Source organism: Amblyomma americanum, chromosome 2 (assembly GCF_052857255.1).
Source record: "Amblyomma americanum isolate KBUSLIRL-KWMA chromosome 2, ASM5285725v1, whole genome shotgun sequence".
Classification (NCBI taxonomy): domain Eukaryota; kingdom Metazoa; phylum Arthropoda; class Arachnida; order Ixodida; family Ixodidae; genus Amblyomma; species Amblyomma americanum.
In genome coordinates, this window is record NC_135498.1 from 74705144 (window position 1) to 74725417 (window position 20274).

A 20274-nucleotide genomic window follows, 5' to 3' on the forward strand; every position below is an offset into this window, starting at 1 on the left:
AGAGACTGGGATCAAAATCGTTGCTGCTGAGCCAATTGGTTTAGCAAGGATAGGGTTGAGGAGTAAAGGGGAAGAAATTGTCACTGAGAACTACCTGAACATGCTGCCCGCGTTGACATGCGCTGGAGACAGTTGAGAACATCAAGGAAGTGGTTCAAAGCAACAGATTGTTCTCGGTGAGGGGTGATAATCTTGTTAAGGAGCGCCAGTCACGGTATCCTTGTCTATTGAAATCTAGTCTTGACTATACGCTATATTCGCGCAGAATTCGCGCGCGCCGGTGTGCAAGCCGCCATAAGCCACAGAGACGGGCCCCAGCAGCTGCCCGCACGCTCTCTGGTGTGCGTCTTAGGCGGGAAGTTCAAGGAGTACGCTGCGCTGACGCTGGATGGCCTCTGCGACATCGTCTTCGCGCCCTTCTACGTGCTTCCGAGGGGCGGTGACACCTTTCTACACGACAGCCACAGGGTGACGCGGCAGGTGCTCGAAATGGCCTCCAAGTCCACCAGGACCAGTTTCGGCATCCATGTGCCGCTGAAGTAAGCCTTGTGTTGGCCCTCTTTTGAAGCCTTGCTGAATAGCGTGGCTTCTTTGGTTTGCTGGTGCATAATTTAGGGAAAAAATAGCTCAACTGAAGACAATGGTTTGCTATTTTTGTTGGTCCTCTCGTCACTCGCTATCTGTTAGGAAGCAATTGCGCTTTAGTTTTTCTTTAGTTTTACTGAATGCTTGTCCTCAGCAACTGGGGGCTAGGGGAGAACGAAAAACAAGCCACCTGCTACTGTACGTCTTGAGGTCCTGGTGCACACCTTTTTCAGGGCTCTTAAAGCAGCTGGCTTTTGGACGGCGGAAAATGTGTGTGAGAGCTTCGTGCTTCAACTTTTTCCAGAGCTGCGAGCAGCTGTTGGCTCCAGCCTCCCACAACCCGCTGTAACATATCGCTGTGGCCTTCGACATGTCCGTGCAAGAAATCTACAGGGAAGACGTTTCGAAGTCTTCAAGAATTGCACGTAGAACTAACTTCCTTTGATTTTCCGCTCTCCCTTTTCAAAATAAGGAAATAAGAACTCGACAGACGAAGCGACAATGATTGGCTTGTCATTTAAGGCAAACTTCACTCGGTTAGATTATGTAACTTACTGCCCCGAGTACGCCTGTGACTACAGATATCGTTGCGCATGCTTTTCCTAATTACCTCCTCACTTACCTTGCTTTATGCCTGCGGATTCTCGAGCAAATTAGCGCTTTTTTCAATGGTATCTTTCTCCTGGCTATGCGGCGTCTATCGCCTTCGTCGTCATTTGATGTATATCTTGCGGCATCATTAAAACGCTTCTTTGTTCGGCCATACAACTTAATTCAGGTAAGGCTCATTAATATAAACTAGAGAGCGAAATTCCTGATCTCAATCAGTAAGTTGTGGTCCACTCAATTGTTGCTTCATCAGCATAGACGGTAAACCACATTGTGAAGCCAATAGTTCGTCCTGCTGAACGAGGGAGAGAAATGTATTTATTACGAACCTCTTCATTATTGTCCCTTGGCGCGACTGATGTAGAGAAGGGAAACAATAAGCGGAACAAGGACACTTGGAAAAGGGTGAAGGGAAAGGGTCGGAGACGAGACAATCTGTGGTGTGGTCCTCCGGTCGGCCCTCATGGATGAACCACACAAGTGACTTAAGGGTCGCCTGTACTAATCCACGACACGTAACTTGTCGAGACTCAGACATGCCGGTGCAGCCCAAAGATCGCTATGTTTTGCGGAGCGTTTATGTAGACGATTTCGCAGTGTCTTTGAGCATAGCTCGCAAAATATGTTCGCGGCACATTGGGTCAACTTTTTCTCTGTTTTCCTCTCGTTTCAGAAAAGCGACTCAAGCCAGAAATGACATGATGCGGCAGAAAGCCCAGGACCGGATGAAAAAGTATTGGAGGAAGCACAACATTTACCACTATGCTGTTCTCGACCTGCAAGTTGGACTCAACGGCACCACGGCTTTTGATGCAGTAGGACGAGTCTTTACGTTACTTAAGGTAAGCCCTCCGAAAGCAGCCTCAATAGTTGCGATGTCGCCATAACCAAGACATTTTCATGGTAACGAAACATGCACTTCAGTCATTCTCAGCCTTGGTGTAGCCGCCAGTGAATAATGGCCACTAATGGCCATTTTCTATCGTAAGAACATTATCTTACTATAGAGACAATACAATTTAAAACACGCTTCCCGCAAGTAATACGATTAGTGGCAGGGCTTTAACGACTTTAACGACTTGTAACAGCCAAGCTTGCACACGCTTATTTTCCTCATAGCTGTTTCAGATTCTGCTTCGCCAGGCAGTTTTTAATGCAATTTCAGCTGCTATCACGTGTGTCGGTCAACTGGAATGCGTGTCAAAATGCTTGTGCGCTGAATGATAGGGAAATTCTGGAAATAACGCTCCTAATTTTACAAAAGCGTGCAATTATTAAGAATGTCCCGCTCCTTTGTTCTGGTGGTTAATTAGGTCAAAGCGTGTGTAGGAGTGCCATTCAGCTTCAAGTTATATTTAATATAATCGTGTTCAGATCATGAATCCCCTTCCCCTTTCACTTATTCATTCACGCTCCTACGACAAGCTTGCTACGACACCTACACTACAGCTTCTGCCGTGGAAACCGCAATAGAACAAAACAAAATTCTTGTGAAGGCGTAGTATCGCATTGCGGGAAATATAGCCTGCCATATTTTTCATGCACTGAGCGCCCAATTAAGGCAACAAAACTAAAAAGCTTTGATGCTTCACCCGAGCTTTCACTCGATTATGCATCTCGTAAACCACAACTTACTATTGCGCAATGACATTGGCACACAAGCTATGACTCTCGTTCAAAATTAACGGTTTGTAGTTTTGGTATAAATTTTATGTTATCACAGCCTGTTAACCACATTCTTCGTTGTTATGAAACGCCCCAATTCAGCTCTGAGTTGACCAGAGGGGGCTGTGAATAAGCATTTCTTTCGTCGCTTAATGTTAATGCTCGAAACATCACGGCGTTACGATGTTTTTCTTTTCTTTCCTAAGCAGAAACTTACCTGCCAAAGCCACGATTGTAACTTCGTGTAGCGCATTAGCGACGCAAAGGGGTGCTGTTGAGATCACCTGGCACTTGCTGACGTGCACCTGCTGTGCGTTTTCAAACACTGAATGGTTGCTAACTTTACACTATAGGCGCGATGAAGCTACTTGTTTCCAGCATCTTCGCACACCTCTTCTAATATGAGAAATATTTCTTTATTTTATTTTCAATACCTCAAATGTCCCTGTGCAGGGTTTTTGCATGAGGGGTGGGCATTCGCGATTACATATGGGTTCTTCAATGAACATTTGAAGTGGTTGCGATTGCAATAGATGACAGCAGTAGCGGCAAGGCCATTTCCATTTTTTGAGCGCTGTTAACAAAAATGAGGTAAGATGTGCTGATTAACGCGATCAAGGTATGTACACGGTCTTGTCATGGCTGAGGCGGCAGTAGTTGCAATGTGATGGCAGAATGGCATGGTTACGCGGTGATTCATAATAAAATTTATGGAAAAGAGATAAACGGGCATTTTTTTGCGGTATAAAAGGTTGGGTAGGTTAGCTTGTGCTTTGAGCGCTTGATGTATATAAATAATCAGAAAAGATGACACTTGCAGCATAGTTCTGAACGAATTCTACTAAGTTGATGTGGTTAGTTTGGTGTGGGTCCTGATAGAGCATGCGTATTCGAATTTAGGTCGAACGAAGGTCTCCTATGTTAGTAATTGTACAGAAGTAGGGGCTAATCGAAGGTTGCGGCACAAATAGTTGAGGGCACGGTTAGCTTCAGTTGTCAGTTTTATGCTATCTGTCCACGAAAGCTTGGCAGGTAGGTTAATTCCTATGTATCTGTAAGAAGTTTTAGAGCTCAGGTCAGATCCAGGAAGTGTATTTCTGGATTGGATGGTATTTTCTGCGATTGCAAGGAAGAAAAGATTATTTCTTCATAATTAAAGACAAGCCATTTTTCGCACCAGATTTGGATGTTGTCAAGATCAGCCTGAAGTGCATTAACATGGGTTTTGTTAATAGGAATATAGAGATCGCACAGTCGTTTGCGTATAAGCAGATGTTTGAAAAGACGTTATTGAGGAGATCTTTGATATAAAATTAAGAATAAAAAGAGGATCGAGGACTGTGTCTTGTGGCACGCCTGAAATACGGGGGGCAAGAGAGAGGAGCCATTGTTAGTGTGCGCGAATTGATAACTGTTGGTTAAAAAGTTTCGCGTCCAATTAAAGACTAATTCTTCGAGGGATAGGAATGAAAGTTTTAGAAACAGACGTTTGTGGGGTACTTTATCGAATGCTTTGTCGAAATCCGCAAGCACGGTGTCGACCAGGGTGCTGGTGTCAAAGTTAAAGCTTGCATAATTTATAAACAGGGCTGGCTGAGTATTGCAACAGAGTCCCCTGCGGTAACCGTGCTGGTTAGGATAAAAAGTTAGCAACTAGAAGAAAATTTACAGTGTGAGAGTAAATCATGTGCTTCATTAATTTGGAACAAACAATTGTGAGAGAAATGGGGAGGTAGTGGTTAGCAGAAAAAGGGTTAACTTTTTTAAAGCGAAAGTTTTGCTGGCCGCGAACCTGCGATTTCGCCGTGGCGGTGCTTCGAGGAGGCACATGACGTCACAACGCGCGCCTCGCCGCGGATATTAACGCGAAAGCGTTAAGGAGGTCGTGTCGCAGAAAAGCCGGTGTCGTCGGCGTCTTTAATAATAATATTAATTGGTTTTTCGGGCAAGGACATGGCGTAGTATCTGTCTCATGTATCGTTGGAGACCTGAACCGCGCCGTAAGGGAAGGGATAAAGGAGGGAGGGAAAGAAGGAAGGAAGAAAGAGGTGCCGTAGTGGAGGAATCCGGAATAATTTCGACCACCTGGAGATCTTTAACGTGCACTGACATCGCAGAGCATATAGGCGTCTTTAGCCGTGAGCGAAAAATGACGCATCTCGGTGGACACCTGAACCGCGCCGTAAGGGAAGGGATTTTCCTTCCCTTACTGTGCGCTACGGTTGTCCAGCGAGAATTGTGAGACAGGCGTCATTTCCTTTTCTTAAAACCAATTTTCATTTCAATTTCCTTCTCTTACAGCCCGGTTCGGGTGTCCACCGAGATATGTGACAGTCGTCCTTTGCTTTCCTTAAAAAAATTTCATTTTCCTTGCCTTACGGCGCGGTTCAGGTGTCCACCAAGATATGTTTCCTTTCTTTAATTGTCCGGACAGGGGGTCACACTGAAGGACAATGGCGTTCTGTGGATTCCTTGGCAATGCTGCAACACGCTGTCACGTCCTGCTCTTAAAGGAGAAGCTTAAGCGTCCTCCAATTTTCGGAACTAACGATATATGAGACAGATACTGTGCCATTTCCTTTCCCCAGAAAACCAATTATTATTAACGACCTTCCCCACTTTCTAATCTTTAGGACCCACACCATATAAGAGATACTGCTGAAAAATGTGCGATAAAATCAATCTAATTGTACGTTTAGTAATCTTCAATATTTTAGAATTAATACCATCTATGCCAGCGGAGGAAGTTAACTTCAGTGAATAAATGTTTTGCAACGCCGCCAGCCTTAAATATTAAGGACATTCGGAATTTCTTGTTTGGAGGTAGGATTGTTATGGTCGACACGTAACGATAATTTTTTTTTGGGGGGGGGATGGGGCTAATAGTCTTCAAGAACTAAACATATTGGGTAAAGTCGACGCCAAAATGAAGGTTAGTTTTCAATGCAAGGGATTCGAAATTACTTTCTACGCTATTTGGCGTTATCACGAAATACGTGTACATTAATTTCTTTTTAACCGCGTTAACACTAGATGGGTCACTAGCCAAAAGCAGCTATGTCTCCTGGTGGAGCCATCGGTGGGGCTTGTGAGAGACCCAGATTGCTCTAGAAGAGAAACCTGCGTCTCTCAAAGGTATAAAGATAAACAAGGGCAGATCTGCAAGTGCACCTATGTCCCATTTAGCTTAATCAGGCAAATCTGGGACGAATTTTTCTTGTGATGCCTGCTTTGCTTTCTACACACACAGGCGTTTGCAAAGATCCAGGAAATGGCTCGCCGGGAGGCATATGAGATGTCGTCTGAAGCGCAGCCCGATGCCTACGTCATCCTGGGTGTCCGTCTCTGGATGGCAACAAATGACAAACTCTTCAAGGCTCTCAAGAAGAACGTTCGGTACGGAAGGGGTTTCAGTTTTTCAGACCTACTGTCATTGCTGCCACGTACGCGTAAGTATTACAAGGCAGAAAAAGGAGTTGACTTTCGGGTACATGAACGTCAATTTTTACTGCGATCGGTAGTCTGTAAATACTGTTCAGGCTGCTATCAGATTAAAAACACTTATTCTTGGCCCAGTTGGTGTAGAAGCGTTTACTTGATTTACATTACTTTTATAGTCCGCATAATTCCATACTCGAAGAATGATTCGAAAATTTGCCGGAGGCTGCCCGGTGTTAGAGTACGCACTAAAGTACACAAATGTGAACTCTTGTAAAGATGCGTATTTTTAAACCGTCCGCGTGCATGAGCGTGTGTGCTTGTGTGCGTGTGTGCGTGTGTGCGTGCGTGTTAAGAGCCATGGAAGTGCTGTTTCAGTCCCTGTTACTGGGAATTCTAAAGTCGTTGTGGCCGCGTAAAAATGAGTACATACTAATGGCGTCGAAGAACCAGCAGTACCATTACCGTATCAAATAAGCGGCATATTAATGCTTATACAATCACCTATATATATGTCCAGGACATTAACACATGGTTTGTGATAGTATGAGGACACGCACTTTTGCAGCACGTAGCTTTTTATAGCAAATTAAGCAAAAAAAAAAGACTTGCGCTAGTGTTGCAATGATCACTTGTGTGATTTTTCTTGGCACATTAAGCTCGTTTCGGAACTCTGTAGTTCGCATTGATGCATAAAGTTCCCCACATGATCTTCACCCTAGTGGTTTTCCTTTTGTTTTCTGTCTCCCACTTTCGTTGCGTCAAGTCACTGTGGTTGTTACGCAGCTCCTTCACGATTAGCGCCCTCATAGCGAGGACTCACATCGCCGAGCGCGAATCCCGCGCGCACCTCGACGGATGCAAGACCATCGGTCCGGCGCCGTACGAGATCGACAACGACCACGTCATGGGGATGGTGAGCTCCTAAAATAGCGCCGTACGGTTTTTGAGCAGCAATACCTCCATCTGAGAAAAGTGATTCATATTGCTTGCAATAACACCCCCCCCCCCCCCCCAAAAAAAAAAAAAGTGAACGGCCTGGTATTTTTTTCATGCTTTTTTAGCGCGTCAGGCATCACGGAAAACCATAATTTTTCGAAAGTTTTCACAAAGTACGGTTCCGGATTTAAAAGCATGCGAAGACACTGACCGCTTCGCTGAAGTACCCATAATATGATGAAAAGCACAGGACGTCTAATAATGTGTTTATTGGTTTTTTAAGGCTTTCAGATGAATTTGTTTTTCATTCTAGACGCAACAAGAATCTCATGGAGAGGGCTGTGTCGGGCTGGTTGGTTCATGTTGAACGGTACGACGAAACAGCGCTCACGCACGGGACGCAAGAGGAGACAGACACATGCTTCATGCGCAATTTGGCCTGTGGCAGTATTTAGTTTGGCGTTGAAATAAGCAGCTCTTTTACGATGCAAGAGGAGACAGACACATGCTTCATGCGCAATTTGGCCTGTGGCAGTATTTAGTTTGGCGTTGAAATAAGAAGCTCTTTTACGATTAACCTCATCTATTACACTTAACTTCAGAAGTGACTGCGCATGCACCGCAATACCAGTCATGTCGCAAGCCATATTACGAAACAACCATTTTTATTGCTTTATGACGTGTAAGTGTGCGATCGTGGTTACCTGCCCATGGCTACATGCCGTGCAGGCGAACACAGTGGCCTACGTGAGGACTTTCCCCTGGGTCCAGCGTACCTCCCTTGCCGTCTCCTTCACACTGTGCACCCGCTGGTACCGGCCAAAGAAGGAGTTCCTCGTCGGCGTCGACTGCCTCAAGGACACCAAGCCGGCGGCCGCCTCCGGAGCCGTGAGTGCCCGCAGCAAGCACACTACCCCTGTCACACGGAAGCAGCATTGAGAAAGATATATGTCTCCGAATGAAGGACCGAATTCGCTATAGCCGGATACAGCTAAAAAAACGCAGCCGCAAATGTCTCTCCGAGGAGGCGTTCAAACGATAACATCAACCCTTTCTCGTGACGTCGTGGTTAATCGCCTAGCACCTCTAATGAAACTGCATTGATACGTTGCCAGGTGCAACAGATGCTAGGTGGTAGACCCTATATCATGGCAATGGGTCGGCGCTATCGGCTAAATGTGGTCTTTGAGAGGTGCTTCTCGCTGTATTCTTGGGTTGTCTGCAAGTATCAGTTTGTCTTTGTGATCTTGCGTTGTCCATGTGCGGCTGGTGAACCCCAATAGCCCCAGCGACTGTCATTAGCGAAGCATTTGTTTTTGCGTGCTAACTACTTTGAGAACCTCGGCTCCTGGTTGGCCGATTCCAGCTGTGCGAGTGAATTGCTAATGCCCTCTACTACACGCCGGTCGTATACTGAGGAGGGGCGGAGGGGTATCGGGGAAGGGACGACCTAGCCCCGCGGAAACAGCCAACTAGAGTACAGAGTGAAGTGTCCAGCAAACAGAGAAAAGAACAAGCACTTTACATGCCTAAATAACACCGCACAATGCATTCCCGCTCCTGTTTCGTCAACCAAGTAAGGACATATGAAAAAAAAATTTGTACGTTAATGCACGTCTTACAGTTTATGTAATGGGTGCAAGTCCTATAGAATCTCTAAGGTTCAATGCACTGATTTACAAATGCTTCAAGCGACTAATATATTTGCTGCCTCATGAAAAGAAGTCATTTCTCGGAGGCGTTCGCAACGCTATATTGTTCTTCAAAAATTTCTAAAAATACTGCGAAATGCAAAAAAGTCAACCGAAAAAGTGGTAGGGTTCTAACATAGTTAAACCGAGTAGACGTGCGAAAGCATGTATTTTGCTCGGATGGCTCGTGCATGGCTCATGCAAGGTCAAGCTTCACACATATTCGGTGAACCAGTTTGACCTCGGGAACTTTCGAAAAAAAAGCACTTCTGATATGGAACACACGTAAACTTTAAATTTGGAATCGTAATACACGAGATAAATGGTTAAAAAATAGAGTAGACTCAAGATGACTGCAAAACTGGCTTTCATCGTACTCTGAAGAAGAACCTGCGGGAATTCCCCAAAAATTTTGAAGCCAGTTAACTTGTTCTGGAAAGTCTGTTTCCGTGGTTTTAACACAAAACGGTAGACTTACAAACAATAAATAGCGAATTGTGTCAACTCTGACGCGCGGTTCAGTCCCCGGGCTTCCTTGCAGAAAGAATGAGCCGTAAGCTCTGTTGCTCTGAGGCGTTGCTCCAGCTTCTACTTGTCTTCGTGGTCTTCTGACTGGGGTAACGTTCTCTGACGCCGGTCTAGTCCATTACAATGTCGCCCAGGCGAAAAAGAAGCCATCTTGGCAACTCACAGGTCAGCAAGAACGGGTCATATTACGGTTTCAGGCACCCAACGTGAACAGTTTCGCAGCTGCGACGACGACGGTTCGAAGAAGACGCGACGGGCTCGACGATATAGTTCACTGCGGAGGTTTGTTGAACAACACGGCAAGGGCCGTGGTAGCGGGAAAGCAGCTTCGTGGATAAACCAGGAAGGGTAGAGGGGACCCAGAGCCAAACGAGAGAGTCGGGTGGATATGATGGGGAAGGGTCGTTGAAGGCTTCTGGGCGTGTTTATGATGCCACTGGTGCTGAGTGGTGAACGAGCGGGCGAGCCGGCGGCACTCTTCGGCGTACATATGGGCTGCGGAAAGGGGAGTAGTTTCAGAGGTGTCAGGGCTATAGCGGAGAATGGTGCCCGTAGTAGACGTGGGCTCGCGACCATAAAGGAGGAAAAAAGGAAAGAAGCCTGTCGCAGTCTGCGCAGTGGTATTATAGGCATTCGGGACAAAGGGAAAGACGTGGTCCCAGTTTGAATGAGCAGAGTCAACGTACTTAGCGAGCATGTCGCTGAGAGTGCGAGTGACGCACTCAGTGATGTCGTTAGTTTGAGGGTGGGTAGTACGCTGTAGTGGACCGGTGAACGATGTTGCATTTCTTAAGCAGGGCTTCAACGGCATTCGAAAAGAAAACACGCCCGCGGTCACTTAGCAGTTCTTGAGGGGCGCCGTGGCGCAGAACCAAATGGTGATAGATGAAGGACGCAACACCGTAGGCTGAGGCAGAGGACAGGTGCGCCGTTTCCACGCAACGCGTCATATGATCCACGGCGACAATCACCCAGCGATTGTTAGCTGCAGTGGTCGGAAGTGGACCATAGAGATCAATTCCGACACTTCCGAAGGGTCGGCCAGGGAAAGACAACGGCCACAGTGGGGCGGTAGTGTGGCGACGAGGGTTCTTACGGCGTTGGCAGACGGGACATGAGCGGATGAAGTGACGAACAATGCGGTACATGTCGCACCAATAGTACCGGACGTGCAAGCGAGCATACGTCGTCAACACGCCGGCGTGGGCGCAGTGGGGGTCAGAGTGAAATGAGGCACAGATGCTAGCACGGAGGTGTCGTGGAATGACCAGCAGTCATTTTCACCCGTCGAGGAGGTGGCTGCGGCGGTAGAGAAGTCCATCGTGGACGGCAAAGTGGTGAGCTTGACGGCCAAGCGCCCGTGATGGAGGACGCCATGAGGAAGTAGAGAAGAGGGTCAGGATAGGGGCAATCCGAGGATCTTTCCGCTGCGCGGCAGGCATATCAGCGCTATTAAGTGCAGATGTATCAAAGGCGCCGACGACGTCCGAGCGGGAATCACATGGGAGCTGTGAACGGAAAGGGCGTCCGCGTCGGAATGTTTGCGTCCAGACCGATAAATGACGTGGATGCCGTACTCCTGGAGACGTAAAGCCCAACGGGCGAGACTACCAGAGGGATACTTGAGAGAGGACAACCAGCATAGGTCGTCATGGTCTGTTACGCCGTAAAACGGCCGGCCGTACACGTAAGCGCGAAATTCTCCAATCGCCCAAATGATGGCTCGACATTTTGACTCAGTTGAAGAATAGTTAGATTCCGCTTTAGTTAGCGTGCTGCTGGCGTAAGCAACAACATCCGGAAATCCCGGTCTTCGTTGGGCGAGAACAGCGCCCAGGCCCACGCCGTTAGCGTCAGTGTGAATCTCTGTCGGAGCGTCGTGGTCAGAATGACGAAGGATTGGTGGACCGACAAGGAGCCGACGCAGGATATTGAATGCGGCGTTATACGCGGGTGACCAGGATGAGAGGTTCTCGCTGCCGGAGAAAAGCTCAGCTAAAGGGCAAAATTGCCCATGAACCAGCAGAAATATGAACACAAGCCGGCAAAACTTCGGAGTTCTTTCAAGGTAGTCGGTTTGAGCGAATCAGCTCCGCGCCATTCTTGGAGACATGTCCTAAGGTCGTGAACTTTTTTGCAGCGAAATAACTTCTGTTCAAGTTAAGCTGAAGCCAAGCGTCGGCAAGGCACGTTAGAACGCGCTCAAGACGGTTGAGATATGAAGAAAGATCTTCAAGAAGACGACAGTATCATCTAGACGACAGAGACATGTCTCCAATTTAAGCCCACTCAGAATATTATCAGTAATTTACTCGAATGTGGCCGGAGCATTGCACAGGCTCGTACAAGCCGTCAGGGGTGACGAAGGCTTTTTCGTCACCAGGACGACTGGACTAGCCCAAGGCCTGTTTTAGCGCTGTGTGATGCCGCGGTGAAGCATGTCGTCGACATTCTCACGGACGACGCGGCGCTCAGTCGCTGAGACACGATAAGGACGCTTTCGCAAGGGGGCGTGCGTGCTGGTGTGAGTTCTGTGAGTGACGGCCGCCGCGCGGTCCAAGGATGGCTGGGAAAAGTCAGAAGATGCACTAAAAACGGCGATTAATTGGGCACTAGGGCAGGAGGAAGGTCGGTAGCGATGGTGCCATCCTATACGTCGACGGGGAGCGAAGCGGTCTCAGCAGCACAACCGGTCATGGCATCAGCCTGAGGAACGGCACAGTAATCGGAGACGACGCAGTGAGTGCATTGCAGAAGTCTTCGGCAATGCACTCACCTGAGTCGTCCCCGATGACTGTGCCGTTCCTGCCTTTCGACACAGCCCAGACATTGGCCGCGGAGGGCAGAGGACGGGCATGAAAATGGGTTGCAAACATAGACTGCGCCACTACCGTCGCAAATCGCGAGATCAACGAAAGAGATAACAAGGCGTGGCGTAGAGGCTGCGGCCGGAGTAAATAGGACAGGGCAGTCAAAGGCAGCGTAACAGGTGAGGGGAACAAGGGCAGAAGCAAAAGGAGGAATGTCAGTGTCTTCAGCCACGAGGAGTTTAGCGGTAGGGGCAGCAAGGGTGCACATGGAGAGACCACAAAAGGGGGAAAGTGCATTTTTAGCATAGGCACCAATATTTCTACAGTGTCTTTACAAAATAAAATGAACAGGTTATATAATACCAAACAGGTAGTCAACCCTTGGTGCATGGGGTAGAGAAACGAGCGGAACAAGACGCGTACACAAGAAAAATTCACAAGGACGACGCTGGAGGCGTAGAATTTCAGAAGCGCAGCTTGTACAACTGGTACCATGCACCAACTGGCTCAACAAGCTACGCTTCTACTAGTCAACACTTACCACGCTACGAGATTGATCTAATGCAGTTGCTCTACCTGAAAGCAACGAAATCTATGGGCTCTGATGAAATACCTAACGCTTTTCTTAAAAGATACGCTGTATGGTGGGCTAAATACCTCTTTCTGATATTCCAGAAGTCAGTGTACTCTGCCATACTCCCGAGAGACTGAGGAATAAGTAAAATAATTCTCTTACTGAAATGTAGTGAGGCAAAGTGCGGGTTCATTTACGGACCGATTACGTTCACGTGTAGTGCTTGCTAGAGCACATTGTTTCCAAACATATTCCAAAACATTAAGAAAGAAAACTTCTTAAGTGATTGCCAGCACGATTTCGCGCAAGGATTGTTAACTGTCACACAAATAATCCAAACAGTACACTATATCAGTGATGCATTGAACTGCCGAAGCCAAATAGATATAATATTAGTTGAGTTTCAAAAGGCTTTTGATTCTGTTATTCACAACAAATCAGTTTTTAACGTCCGAACTATTCTAGGAAATACTGTGTGATGGATAGAAGCTTTCGTTGATTTCAGGCACCAGTATGTCAGTATTGAGGGGTACAAGTCAGACACATGACGCGTGGGGTAGGATGCGCCACAAGGCTCAGTTCTTGGGCCCTTGCTGTTTCTAGTATAAGTGAATGACCAGATTAAAAATTAACATGTAAAAGCAAAGCACTTTCCAGATGACTGCGTTATATAGACAAGTGAAATCAGTAGCCGACCAGGTTAGACTTAACGAGCAGTTAACAAAAATAAACAACGGGTATAATGAGTCATGATTGGCAGACGACCTTGAATTTGAAGAAAACAGCATGTAAAATAATTTACAATCAGCACCAACCTCAGGAATGTACGTACACATTACAGAACACTCCCTTATCAAAGGCCATAGAAAATAGCTAGCTGGGTATTAAAATTAATTCGAACCATTGTTGGACTGCATATATACTAGTAGATAACATAATAGGGAAAGCAATTAAAAAATAGTATACCTAACAGAATCGCTCTGGCTTACCAAATAAGATACAAAATTAATAGCGTACAAAAGATAGTGCGGCTAATGTTGGAATATGCGCGGCGTTTCTTGTTTCCGATGTACCAAAGGCAGGAACAAATTTGCCCGTTTTATATTAGAACTACCCCCACTAGAATTCTGAAGGAAGATGAAAAGATTGAATATATTTTAGGATAATATTAATAACAAAACACCAACTGACAAACGCAAATGCATCGAAACTCTGTCAAGTATAAAGCAAAATAAGCCTCTAGAACCGCAAAAGAGCGAACGTTTTCGAGGGATTGTATTAATACTAATGTTTTTTTGCTAACATTACGTGATTGGAATAAGCTCTCAGAATAGACACTAACAACTGAGAGTCGGAAGTATTCTCATCATTAATTAAAGATCTTTAGAAAAGTGAAGCCATTTTTTACTGAGGTATATTGCAGTGTATTTTTGCTGCACTGCTCTTGGTTTGGTTTTCTTATGTTCTCATACGAGGTTGAAAGAAACTTCATCTGAGGCATATTTTTTCATTGTGCTTTGTTTGCACTTTTGTAGGCACTTTTCCTTCTCGTTTCTAATTGGGTTTTATGAAATTACTCCTATTGATGCATTTTACACGGTGCTTTGTTTGCGCCATTTTGCAATGTCTTGTCCGCTTCCCTTTCCTGAAATAGCTTGTATAAAACCACTCCTATAGTGGCCCTATTTGGGCCAGTAGTATCTCTAAATAAATATAATGAAAGAAAATTTGCCTAATATCTATCAGGTGCACAAAATGCATTGAATTCATGCGACTGGAGGCAACAGTAAAAATAGAGTATGACGTAATATTTGCAGCAGCAAAAGAAAAATTTCAATGGCCAAGACTCACGTGCGATTGGGAAAGCCAGATTCTTCGCGGCGAAAGGCACACACAGGCGTCTAATACACAAAGAAGCCCAGAAAAACGCCTTTAGGGAAGAAAACTAAAAACAAATTGCAACTACTGCTGTAGAGATTGACTAATTATCTATTTTCAAACGAAACTTTCAACGCACCTTGGTTGGCCAAACTCACAATATGGTTTTCATCATGCTCTCTATGTACATAACCTTTCTATCGTTTTGCGAACGCAGTACTGTGTACTCACCCTTTGTATGCATAGATTTAACTGCATTTCTTAACTAGTGTGTGCAAATATTATGTATTACGCTGCTATTATTTCACCTCCTCCTCCCAAAGTAAAGCCAACTTCGACCTTTAAGGAACTTAAATAAATAGATGTTAACGCAGCAGCTTGATGATGTTCTTGTCAATGACCAATGCATCGAATGATGCGCAATTAATACATGACTTTTTTATAGGCCATCCGCTTTAGGTCAAGGCTGTTTGCCTTGGATAATCGTTCAGCTTCCTTATTCCCCTGATTGAAATCGTACTGCGTCTGTTAAAATAGAAAAACCCGAAAACAACGCCTCATCTCATCATCTTTTTCAGTTCACTTCACGGTGCCTTTTTTTTTTATTGCACAGTGCCTTGCAGGGGAGCTAGTTTTTTTTCTCAGGCGAGGCGATGGTCCCTTTTGAGATGGCAGAACTAATTCTTGGTCGCATAGTAGAAACACATGAAAAATAACGTGCACAGAATTGGAACATCCCTATCTCATCTCAGCCGGCAAAAAAAAAGTAGTAAGCCAAAGGCGTACTGGAAATAATGCTTCCCGGTGAACAGAAGTTGATGTGGTCGGATAGTTTCTTCGGGTTTTCAGTGTCTCATCTAAAACCCTACTCGCTATCTCCATCGTGATACTCATTGCTAACAATAAAAAAATCATCTCGGGGACCTGAGAAGTAACGACGCCGACATCGTTTGTAAGAAGGTCCGCTTATCAAGGAATTTGATGGGCTCTCAAGAAAAGCTGCGCACAGCGCTCTTCAGTCCTGCAGTAAAATTCATTGCTTCGTAGCAAAGCAGCTGATTACTTGAAAACTTAAAGCCGACTTCTTAGTCTACATAACTGATGGACAAGCAAAGTTAGATGGTGCAGTACTAGCTTTGAGTAGTGAGCTGTATCTATGGGTCTTAGGCGACGGATGCGCTATGGGGGCGGTAAGGAAAGAGTTTCAGGATGCATTCCAGCTGCCCACAACGAAAGGAAGCAGCGCTGTCACATTTCATTTTATGATTGTAAAACTGTCCTATGTGCTCAAGCCAAATGCATATCACTGTATATATTTTTATTATATCCTCTTTAAACGTATAGAAGGTATCCGCGTTGTGGCGCCGGATCAATTGCCATCAGATGATATCAAGTCAGCATCAGCAGTACCTGTAGTATCCCAGGCCACAAGATAGTAGTACTGCCAACCAGTACAGTCGCTAGCTGACTAACTGCAAAAACATGGACGGTATGTGCATTTTACCATTTCCAGGTGTGCAGCGAGAGGCCGGACTTCTACGCCAACCAGGCCATTGACGCAAAGCAGCACACGGCTTATTCGTGGCAAATACCGAACCTCATGGCTACGTACGACACAGCGGCTACAATGCAATGGAAGGCAAGTCACCACGAGTTACAAACGTTTTACTCCCATACCTTTTAGTTGTATGCGGGGCTCGACATCTCAAACCTGCACATGCATGGCCCGTGACAGATTCTGTAGAAAACAGTTTCGGCGAGGTTTCTTCGACGAACATTGACACTACACAGTGCAAGAACGATTTCGCTTGCTTGGCCGCCGAGGCCGAGATTCGACCTCGTGCCTTCGTGCTGAGGAGAGGAATACCTGTTTTACTGCCGTTGGTCATTTCCGCTAAACAGTCAGTGTCGAGTTGCTGGCAGACAACGTTCCCTTGCAGCGCCGCTTCTTTAGAGTAGAATGCCCCGATGGTGTGCTTTCCCACGGGCCGATCAGGCGGCTGTGCCACCAATGCCATTAGCGACAGTGCAGCATTGTCGCATGAAGATGATGTGGTTGAAGGGTGCAATGGCACGTTGGCCCAAGAGCGCTAACCTATTTTTGGGCTACACGAGGAAGGAAGTGATGTGACCGTGTTGAAAGGCACAGAGATAAATAACTTAAATATGTTTAAAGCGGTTCGCGAGCATACATGCTGCTTTTGAATAAAAAAAAAAACAGGCTATTCTTAAGGTGACTATAGATTGATATAATGAACCTGCTCAAAGGGCGGCGAGTTCAGGTGCATTAGAGGTTGTCATATATTATCACGCCCTGTTAATACGACGCGCGTTAAATGGAAGACTAGAATTATGGACAGTTTTTTGGGGGGGACCACACTTTTCCAATTAATTCGCTCCTTCTTAATATGGAAACTATCTGTCCGGACAGTTGGGCCCAGTAGGTCCGGTTAACACGAACAGTGATAAGCGCAAACCAACACTGCTCCAACAAATTTTTTTTTGTTTCTTGAGTATAGTACACCATCGAAATGCACAGTGAAAGCGGAAATGCCTGAATAATAACCAGCTTTTGCGGTGCAATGCTTTTAACTGGCAATGTGGCCGGTCGATGCACATCACCATGTGTCGTATTACATGAATCTCTGTGAAGAAATAGTTCCCTGCTTTTCTGAGAGCCGACTGAGCACAGACGCGTGCTAGCGGATTCTTCGATGCGGAAAGTCGGAGTAGGAGATACGTCATCGTTCCATTGAGTTTCATGCACCACTAGGTGTTTCATACTACGCCACAAAATTTTACAAATATGCGGTATTAGGATAATGCACTTGGACCTCCCAAGAATTTGTTCAACATCCACTTCACTGCCGGTCAACATTTACAGAACCATACCTTGATGACATGCATTTTTATGCATTTTTTATTTTCACATTGTTATTTTTCAATCGCAATTCTTTATTACGCACGATTAGCTTTATGGGAAGTTTTACTAGGGAACCAAGTGCCCGTCGTTAACAAAATTTCTTGAGACAGTCTATAGTGTGTCCATGGAATTCTGTCTATAAAGTCGATTAATTATCTATAGACAAACCCTAGGGAACAGTCTATAGGCATTACAAATTCTAGAGACAGTTCATAGAGAATCTACAGACTTATGGCCATACACTTTTATTAAGCATTTGTCTATAGATAGTCTATAAACTATGAATAGACAAAAATAAATATTTATAGGAAGGCCATTTATGTAAGAGCGTATTAATAAGGCATGGCTGTACGGGCACCCTGAAGATTAATTGTGGACGTTCTTGCTGGGATGATTCTTGCACCTGTCGAATGAGTTAGGGGGTGAGGTCGTGCCTTCTGGGTCTGCACGGACGCGCAAACGCGTACTCAATGACAAAAAAGTTCTTGTACTCATTAAGGCGCACAGTGAGTTAGCGCAGACACCGTACGTGAGCAAAGGTCTAGCAGCCCGTGCTTGGAAAGAATATTGTCCTGTCAGAGGACTTGCATGCTGATGAGGCGAGATGTCTTGTCCTGATCAAAGGGTGGTCACAACCAGTTTGAAAAGGGGCGGATACATTTAGGTCATTGGCAACGTAGTTTGTCATCGATTACCTGTATTTGTAATTAAAAAAACAAAAAAAATCTAATTTGTATGCAGTAAATGAGAAAACAAACTGGAAACGTCAAAAACATGATAGCAAACTCCTTACCAATTGAAACTGTTACAAATACAACTGGTTGTTATTCTTATTTCGGAAAATTACTTGTCGTAAAAATAACTCCCTTTTGTTGCAAATTTAAACTAAGAAACAACTTCCACAGATGCAATGGTCTTTCGATATTTCGAGTAAATCCGCCTTCTTCGATGTCGCTGCCGCAGATGTGTTCCCTGTCGATCGAGTACCGGCGCCTGAACCTGGCCGTCGCCTTGTTCGACGTGGAGTGCGACGACTGGCGGGACAGGTGCACGCGTCCCAGTGCCTCGCACATGCGGGGCCACGCGAGGACGCGAAGCCTGCGCGCCTACATGCACGGGCTGCTCCACGCGGATGGGAACAATGTCAGCGCCGTGTGCCACTGACATGCGGCGCCACGCGTGCTACTCGATGGTGGACATAATACATATGCCCATATATCACGCCGCCACTACACCTCCATAAAAGTGCAGCGGTGAATCAGAGAGACATACAGCAAAAGGCTGTGCTCACTTCTCAAACTGCTGACAGGTGACAGGCGCAATCTGCACTTCTCATAAAAATTTGTTCGTTTTTAATTTTTCTGATAGAACCCGGCTATAGAGACTATATTGAATGAAATAATTGCGTTTCTTCATTTATATGCGTTTTTACTACAAATATACAATAAAAGATGTACGTATTTGCTTGCATGCCGGGAATTACGCTGTTTAGGTTAGGCGTCTAACTTCGAGACGCTGCAGAGAAAACGAAACCAATTTCATTGTCGTGCTGACGGACCAATGTGAACTCCGAAGCGCCAACATAGAATAGAGCGGATCGGCAGAGTGCGTCAAATAAGGAACTCCTGCCTGGAGAGGTGTTTTCGCTGCTTTGCTCAGTTTATGGCGCACTCTTCGGAAACATCGAAATCATATGCTATCGTTATTTTTTTTTACGCCTCCGCACGTACGATGACTGTTGGTCTAAATGCGCCCTGGAATGGTCATGGGCAGGCATGACTCTGTGCACAGCTGAGCATCCTCAGCTTTATTTTTACGATGACGCATCAGAAGCGCACTCTCGGCTAGGTGAGGGTGCAGTGGGGCTTCGTTCTTGTATTCGTATCTAGCTTTCCTGAGAACATTTTGCGCGATTCTCTTGAAACAGAAGGGGCGCTTGAAACTATTGAGCGGTAATGGTGGCAACCGCTCTATGGTTTGGAAGGTTCGAAGGCAGCCAGAACGCAGGACATTCCACAGAACCGCCGTTGACTTCGTTCCCCATTCCTCCTTCGAGCTTATAGTTGGGGTTGCTCCTCCCTCTAGCGCTCGTTCGCGTAACGCTCGACCCCGAATTTGGAGAGCGTGGGTATAAAAAAAATGTCGAACTATAAGCGACTAAATACGGAATTTCAAAAACAAACGCACCAAGATATAAAAATTGAAACTGAAGAGAACCTAACAGACCACTTTTACAGAAAATTATTCGCATATAAATGCTATAAATTTTTTCGCACATTCATTTTGGTGTCAAAACAATCATAAGCATCGGACGATAATGAAGTACTTGGTATGCTATTTGAGCAGGGCAAGCTGACGGGCTAGTTGGTTTTGCATGGTATTTCAACAGCGCATGCTGTTGAAGGACGAGAAAACAGACACATGAGCGCTCGTGTGTCATTGTTTTCTGTCCGTGTCTAGCATGCACTGTTGAAATTTATTTTAAACAGCGACCTTAGCAGGACCTCAAAAATCAGCTGGAGGAGTGTTTAACTAAAAACTTATCCTGTATCAATCAGTGACAACGTGCTGTAACCGTTATATACGTTAGCGCCTTTATTCCTAGCATTAAGAATTAGAATCGTCTAAGAAAAG

The 20274-nt window shown here is 45.6% G+C and overlaps 1 protein-coding gene across 1 annotated transcript; it reads left to right on the forward strand.

Annotated features, from left to right (window-relative positions):
* The first annotated feature begins 289 nt into the window (after nt 1-289).
* LOC144118689 (uncharacterized) lies at nt 290-19010 on the forward strand. The gene is made up of 7 exons (XM_077651542.1): nt 290-539; nt 1868-2036; nt 6110-6255; nt 7084-7213; nt 7966-8124; nt 16231-16356; nt 18604-19010. The coding sequence occupies exons 1-7, from the start codon at nt 490-492 to the stop codon at nt 18802-18804; spliced, it is 981 nt and encodes a 326-aa protein (XP_077507668.1). The 5' UTR covers nt 290-489; the 3' UTR covers nt 18805-19010.
* Nucleotides 19011-20274: the final 1264 nt, after the last annotated feature.